At 50.7% G+C, this 8,023-nt stretch overlaps 1 protein-coding gene across 1 annotated transcript in view; it reads right to left on the reverse strand.

Moving 5' to 3' along the window:
* Positions 1-7,300, reverse strand: part of RAB3D (RAB3D, member RAS oncogene family) — a 10,836-nt gene extending 3,536 nt beyond the window's left edge. Inside the window, exons 1-4 of the mRNA XM_008573793.1 lie at positions 7,240-7,300; positions 5,213-5,467; positions 4,453-4,571; positions 4,244-4,368 (exon numbers count right to left, since the gene is read on the reverse strand). Coding sequence (XP_008572015.1) covers positions 4,244-4,368; positions 4,453-4,571; positions 5,213-5,440 — 472 coding nt within the window. The 5' untranslated portion in view covers positions 5,441-5,467; positions 7,240-7,300. The remainder of the gene's footprint in view (positions 1-4,243; positions 4,369-4,452; positions 4,572-5,212; positions 5,468-7,239) is intronic.
* Positions 7,301-8,023: the final 723 nt, after the last annotated feature.

Raw genomic sequence — 8,023 nt, forward strand, 5'->3', positions numbered from 1 at the left:
GCGCCGCCGCGCTCCCAAGCGGCACACTCTCCAGTGCGCCACCGGGCCAGCCCAAAAAGTCTTTTTTTAAAAAATCAATTGGAGGGGCCGGCCCGGTGGCGCACTCGGTAGAGTGTGGCGCTTGGGAGCGTGGCGGTGCTCCTGCCGATGGTTCGGATCCCATATGGAGACCGGTCTGCTCACTGGTTGAGCGCGGTGCGGGCGTGACACCGAGGGTTGCGATCCCGTTGCCGGTCGCGGTACGGGCGCGACACCGAGGGTTGCGATCCCGTTACCGGTCACGAAAAAAGACAAAAAGGGAAAAAAAAATAAAAATAAAAAATCAATTGGAGCTGCATATCAAAGTGTTTACAGATAAAACGGCTTGATGCTGGGGATCTGCTTTACAATACTCTGGGGGAAAAAAGAAAAGTTTTGGGGAGACTAGATGATTCAAGATTGGATAAATGTTGAAAACTGTTGCAGCTGGATAATGTCTCATGGAAGTCTGTTATATGTTCCTTTCTCCTTTTGTATGTATTTGAACACTTCTGTCATAAATAGGTGGGGTTTTTTGTTTGTATTTTCTTTTTTAAGGGCTGGCTGGTAAAGGGATCCAACCCTGGACCTTGGTGTTATTGGCACCACGCTCTAAGCAACTGAGTTAATGGGCCAGCTCTCCTAAATAGTTATTTTTATTTATTTTATTTTTTATTCTTAAATGAGAGAGGGGTTTTTATTGTTTTTTTATTGTTATAAAAGCAAGTTCGCCCCCCTCTTGCTCTGTCTTGTCCTTCTGCCTTCTTCTATGGGATGATGTGGCAAGAAGACCCTCACCAGGCACCGCCCCTCAACCTTGAAATTTCCAGCCCTTGAAACTGTAAGAAACAATTCTTTTTTAAAAATAAATTACCTAATCTGTGGTATTCTATTAAAGCAACACAAAATGGACTAAGACAGTGGTTTTATTTAATTTTTCTTTTGTAATAAACTTTTTAGTTTGGAATAATTTTATTTATTTATTTATTTTTGGCAGCTGGCTGGTACAAGGATCCAAACCTGTGACCTTGGTGTTATAACAGCCTGTGCTCAGGGCCGGCCCGTGGCTCACTTGGGAGAGTGCGGTGCTGATAACACCAAGGCTGCGGGTTTGGATCCCTATATAGGGGTGGCCAGTTCGCTCACTTCAGAGGGTGTGGTGCTGACAACACCAAGTCAAGGGTTAAGATCCCCTTACCGGTCATCTTTAAAAATAAATAAATTAATTAATTAATTAAAATAAATTAAAATAAATAACAGGCTGTGCTTTAACCAACTGAGCTAATCAACCAGCCTGTTTTTTGTTTTTTGTTTTTTTAGTTTGGAATAATTTAAAATAAATTAAAATAAATAACAGGCTGTGCTCTAACCAACTGAGCTAATCAACCAGCCTGTTTTTTGTTTTTTGTTTTTTTAGTTTGGAATAATTTTAGACTTACAGAAAAGGTGCAAAGATAGTTCAGAGAATTCCCATATACCTCTCACTGAATTTTCCCCTAATGTTAACAGCTTATAAAACCGTGATAAATTTGTCAAAGATAGGAAACCAAAACTGGAACATTACTATCAACTAAACTATAAACTTAATTTGGGTTTCACCAGTTTTTTCTATGAATGGTTATTTTTAAGAGGGTTAAGAACATCTGTGAATCCATCTAACAGATTCATACTCATAAAGAAATACGTGTAAAGATTTTTGCTGTGGTTGTGTTTGTCAGAGGAAAAGGCTAGAAACGACCTTCCTGTCTGTTAATAGGGGAAAATGTGGCTGGGCAGTTAGCTCACTTGGTTAGAGCATGGTGTTGATAACACCAAGGTCAAGGGTTTGGATCCGCATACTGGCCTGCCACCAAAACAAAACAATAACAAAAAATTGCAGTGGAATAGTATGCAGCCATGAAAAAGGAAGAGGCAGTTCTGGGGCTGCTGGGGAAAGATTTTTAGGATATATTATTTAGTGGAAAAATTCAAAGTGCAGAATAGGGTGTATAACAAGTGACTGTCTGTGTAAAGCAAAAATGTAGCCAACATGTCAACGCCTGTGAGTACTCAGGATATTTCTGGAAGGAGATACAAGAACCAGGGAATCTGGGGAGATGAGAACTGGAGCTGGGAAATGATTCATCACTGATTCCCTTTCCTGTGCCTTTTGGATTTTGCACCTAGGGTGCTGGCTTGGATGGGGAGGCTGGAGGTAAGGTAGGGATGGAGCACATCAACTTTGAGAAAGACCTTGAGGTTTGCGCCCATAGGGTGCAGAACTAGTGAGAAAACAACAGAAGCTTCTAAGGTGAGCAGCCACAGGCTGGATAATAATAACGGTGCATCAAGCTTTGTGTGCTTTGACATCAGATCACAATCATGCTGGCTAATGCTTAGATAGAATCTACGTGTGTTCCAGACTCTGTTATAACTGCTTCATACATCATAACTCATGTAACTCCCATGGCAACTCAACGAGGTGGGGCTGTTCTTACTCCCATTTCACAGATGAGCAAGTATAGGCCCAGGAAGGCAAACTCACTAGGGCAAGATCAAAGCCACACAAGTTAATGTAGAAATAAGCATCTGCTTATTTAAGCTTCCTATTAGGTGTATGAAGCAGTCGCAGTTCTCACCTCTGTTTCTCAGTTGGAGAAACAGAGGCAGAGAGGGGAGGTGACGTGCCCAAAGTCACACAGCTAGGGAGCTGAAGTCTGGGATTCTGGCTCCAGAGTCTGGGTACCTCACATGCCTGGGTCCTTATGCCTGGGAAGGTCTTTCTTGGTTGTATTTTTGGGAAGCAGAAGGGCCAACAGTACTCCAGGACAAGATTTTCTTTCAGCTTAAATTTTGACTAGATAATTCCGCCTGGGAAGGTCTTTCTTGGTTGTATTTTTGGGAAGCGGAAGGGCCAACAGTACTCCAGGACAAGATTTTCTTTCAGCTTAAATTTTGACTAGATAATTCATTCACTTGGTCCAGAAAAGTAGACTGAAAAGTCCCCTTCCGACCCTGGTGCCCAGCCTCCCAAGTTCTCAAATACACATGGGTCACTGCTGTTACTGGATTCTTGTGTCTCCTTTCAGAATTTCTTTAGCCAAACAGAAGCATATATCTTTTCTCTCGCCCTTTGTATACACTAATGCAGAGGTTAGCAGGCCAAATCTGGTCCATATCCCGTTTTTGTAAATAAAGTTTTATTGGTAGATGGTCATATCCATTCATTTATGTATTGTCGGTGGGGACTTGCATGCAGAGTTAAGTAACTGTCACAGAGACAGGATGGCCAAAAATACTTACAATCTGGCCCTTTAAGAAAAGGTGTACCAACCCCTGGACTAAAGGAAGCAGCCATACCCACTGTTCTCTAGCCATTTGATTTTTCCACTTAACCATGTATCGCAGCAATCTTGCCAAATCAGAACATAAAAAATGTCCTTATCTTTTTCCACAGTTTTGTGGTATCCCACCGTGTGAATATACCTATGTTTGGCTGGTTCTCCCATAATGAGACATTTGGGATTTTTCCAAGATTTCACTCCTACTAACAGTGCTATGACTGGGTATACACTTGCTATGGATTAAATTGTGCCCCCTAAAGTTCCACATATTAGAAACTTAGCCCCCACTGTGACAGTGTTAAGCGGGTGGGAAATCCTATTATGGTTATTGAAAGATGGGCTCTTGAGGAGGTGATTAGATCATGAGGACTATGGCCCGGTGAATGGATGGTGGCCATGGATGTGATTCTGATGGCTTTAAAAGAACGCATGAGAAACTTTCTGCTCAATCCGTCTGCCCTATGACACCCTGCGTTGCTGTGCAGAGTCACCACCAAGAACAAGGCCCTCACCAGCTGTGTTCCCTGGAATTCGGGCTTCCCAGCCTCCGAAAATGTAAGCAGTAAATATTGTTTCTCCACAAATTACCCAGTTTCAGGTATTCTGTTATAAGCAACAGAAACAGACTAATACAACACTATACATGCTGCTTCTCACATGGGTGAGGATGTCTCCAGAAGATATCTCCAGAAATGCTCCAGGGCATGAGCAGTGGGGCAGAGGGAGTTTCCATAGGTGAATTCCCTTGAAATTAAATGGAGAAGGTGGCATACACATGGGTATTTTTCTGGGCAGATCCTCAAAGGGCTGATGGTGACTGTGGTTGGGGCTGGGGCCTGAGGGTGGGAATGAGGTTTTGATTCTGTGAGACCCAGGGCCTGTGGCCCAGGCTGGGCACTAACCAAGGTCATCGGCGAGCCTCCGGCCATCCTCGGTAGACACGACACGCTCGTCCTCCAGGTCACACTTGTTCCCCACAAGGATGACCTGGGCATTGTCCCAGGAGTAGGTTTTGATCTGCGTGGCCCTGTGGAGTTACAGGCCATGAGCTAGGGGTTAAGGGTCAGGGGAGAGGGTGAAAGTCGGGGGTGCTTGGTCAGTAAGCACTCACCAGTCCTGCACGGCGGCAAAAGACTCCTGGTTGGCGACGTCATACATGAGCAGGAAGCCCATGGCCCCACGGTAGTAGGCTGTGGTGATCGTCCGGTAGCGCTCCTGACCTGCCGTGTCCTGGGCACACAGCAGGTTCAGGTGGCTAGAAGCCACCCCGTACCCCACCTCGCGCCACCCCTGCAGGGCCCTGCTGAGAGGGGCAGTGCTCTGTGCTCACTGCCCCAGTCTGATGAGGGAGACATGGACCTGCCCACACAGCCTCTAGTCTGATGGGCAAGACGTACTCATTCTCAAGGGACCCCCCAGTGTGACAGGGGAAACAAGGCCCTACCCTTTGATGGGTTCCCAGTCTGAGTGGTCAGTGGCCTCTCATAGACTTAGCCCCCCTGGTCCCATCTCCAAGAACCAACTTAATGAACATGAACCACTTGGGCAGGAGCTCAGTCGGGGTCCCCGGGCTCACTCTGACATGGTGCCCATCTCTCTTCCCCATTCAAACCTGCCCCAGGTTAGTACTATCTCTCCCCTCAGCCCCCAAGGAATAGTACTGTCTCCCCACGGGTTCCCCCAGGGCAGGGCACATCCCCCTCGTCCTGATGAATTCACCTCCTAGGTAATACTCCCCTACGTGTCACACCTCCCCCAATCCCCTCCCCAACTTTGGGCCACTCTCCCTCACCTAGGAACCTTCCCCACAGTCCTAACCTGCCCATGAACTTCCCTGGAGGGACTCCTGCCCCTCGCCACAGACCACTCACCCAGATCTGGAGCTTGATCCTCTTGTCATGGCGGTAGACGGTCTTGACCTTGAAGTCGATGCCCACAGTGCTCACAAAGGCGGGCGTGAAGGAGTCGTCCGCATATCGGAACAGGAAGGACGTCTTGCCCACGCTGCTGTTACCAATCAGCAACAGCTTGAACATGTAGTCGAAGTTCTGGTCAGCCGCGTCCCGGGGCCCCGCAGGGGGGTCTCCAGCTGATGCCATCTTGGCAGGAGCCTCTTGGGGGGAGCCCTGCGGGGAATAAAAATCAGGCCTGGATTCAAATCCCAGCTCTACCACTTGGAGTCCAAGTGTCCCTGGCCACAATGCCTGCTCTCTCTGGACCTCGGTGTCCTCTTCTGGAAAACGGGATGTGTGTCAGAGTCCCTACTTGAAAGGATGATTGGTTGTGAGCCTGACAGTTTCTTAGGGCTGGCTGGTTAGCTCAGTCGGTTAGAGCATGGTATCATAACACCAGGGTCAAGGGTTCGGATCCCTGTACCTGCCAGCTGCCAAAAGAACCTGAATTTCTTTATCCATTCAGCAAACATTTACTAAGTGCCTAGTGTGTGCCAGGCTCTGTTCTCCTTGGAGACACAGCAGTGGATAAGTCAGGAAAAAGCCCACCCTTGGGGCGATCATACTCCTTCCCATGGGAGGTTACTGATACACTTAATGGTCCTAAGACAGTGCCTGGCATGTAGTTGGTACTCCATAAACGTGACTGCTGTTTACTCTTCACGCCCTCCTGCAAAATTGAGCCTCTGTTGGGGTTGGGGGAGGCCCTTCCTGTCTTGAGGCGCAGGGCCAGGGTGTGGGGGAGCACAGAGGGTTCCTCCTTTGGCCGCTGAGGAACCAGACTCTGCAGAAGGTACAGGTGTGGACTTTGCCCCAGGTGAGCAGCTGTCGTGGCCCAGGTGTGAGCGGGGGTGAGGGGGTGGAGGAGACCTGCCAGCTGGAGAGAGCCCCCCTGTCAGGGCTCAGGTGTTGACTTTAGCAGGTGTCTGCCACTGGGGTGCCTGCCCTGCCCCCACCCAAGTTGAATCTAACCCCTTCCATGACGCCCAGGGCGAGGGGGGTTTCTGTGGATACAGCCCAGGTTTGAAGCCCAGCTCTATCCCCAAATGGGTACCGCCATTTCTATTTGTCAATGGGGCCGGGCCTGTCTCTCTCCGCCAAGGCTGACTCACCCCAACCCCAGCCCACAGAGGCATGTGTGAGAGTCCTCAAATCCAAGAAGACCATCCCAGCTACCTAATTATAACAAGTCCCACCAGCCCGGCTCCCACCGCCCCCGACTCCCGGTCCTTCCTCTCCAGGCAATCTATCCCACGGCCAGGCTGCTGCCCTGTGCCCATTCCAAGGTCTTGTTTCCTCTGGGTCCAGCTTGCCCCCTCAACCCTCATTCCCTTCTCAGGCCTCAGTTTCCCCAGCTGTCTATGGCTGCTCCCTGAACCACACAGGGGGGCTACAAAAGGCCTGGATGAATGACGGGCACACAGGCAGAGCAAGCCCTGGCAAAGCTGTTTCTCAACCACCTCTGGGGCTTTTTTACATTTTAAACGAGGACCCAACCGGCCCCACCCCGTGTTCCGGGAGAACGAGTTTGAGAGGGGAAGAGAAGCGGCAGGAAACCTTTCCCCATGCTGGGCAGGGCCGCCAGGCCGGGGCCCCAGCCCCACCCCGAGCCTCAGCCCCCCTCTGTCAGCCGGTGCCACCTCTTCCTGACCATCTGCCGACCCTCCCTCACGCCTGGCACTAGGTAAGTGTCCACGGATGGCTCGGTTCTGGCCCCCTTCACTGGATTTGGGGCGGCCCAGCCGGTGCAGGGGAGCTCAGGAGCTTCCCCCCATCACCATATGGTCCCATCGCGGGTCCCCAGCTGGGCTCTGTGCCCCGCCCGCGCCCCATTAGCGCTCCCCGATGAGCCCAGCTGGGTGGGGGCGAGGGCAGAGGCGTCTCCTGCAGCCCCGCCTTTGTTCCCCAGGCCCCCGGCCCTCCGCCTAATCCCCTGCCCCCCGGACCTGCTGAAACACCGAGGTGCGGGGTTGGGGGCGCTCCCTCCGAGGGGGTCACCTCGCGTGGGCGGTGCTGCCCCCGGGGGTTCCTCCTCCGAACTCGCTGCGGCCTGTCTCTGGCCGCGACCCCAGCCCCGCAGCCGCCTTCACCGCTGTCCGCAGCCACCCGGATCCCGCACGGGCTCCGCCCAGACGGAGGAGGAGGGGCCGAGTCCGGGGCGGGGCTTGCAGTGAGCGGGGGGCGGGGCTGAAGCGCACCGCCTCTCTAGAGCCCGCCCCCCAGCAACAACCATCTTTTTCCCCCGCTATACGTAGAGATCTCCTGCTACGTGTCCAGCGGCTAAGAGCGAGGACTATGGAGCGGGGTTCGAATCCCAGCTCCACCACTTTCTAGTCTTGTGACTTTGGACTCATTACTTAACCTCTCTGGGCCTCAGTTTCCTCTTCCGTCAAGTGGCCCATAGCAAGAATACCCACCTCACAGGGTTGTGGGGGAATTCTGATCTAACTAATGTTTGTAAAGTGCAGTGCCTGGACTAAAGTGGGCTGGTCCCTTTGCTAAATATTCTTTAGGGCTCTTGGAAGTAAACCCGCTTTTATAGTTAAGGAAACGAAGGCTCAGAGAGGGACAGCTTCTTGCCTAAGGCCACTCAGTAAGGAGATTTGGCATCCAAGCCCAGCTGAGGTCCCAGAGTTTTCTTCAAGCCAGCAGGAGAGGGTCCACAGTTATAACTGTTCAGACTTTGCTGGTGTTCAAATCCCAGCAACTCTACCTCAAGCCACTTGCCAA

This window comes from Galeopterus variegatus, unplaced genomic scaffold (genome assembly GCF_000696425.1).
Source record: "Galeopterus variegatus unplaced genomic scaffold, G_variegatus-3.0.2 Scaffold964, whole genome shotgun sequence".
Classification (NCBI taxonomy): domain Eukaryota; kingdom Metazoa; phylum Chordata; class Mammalia; order Dermoptera; family Cynocephalidae; genus Galeopterus; species Galeopterus variegatus.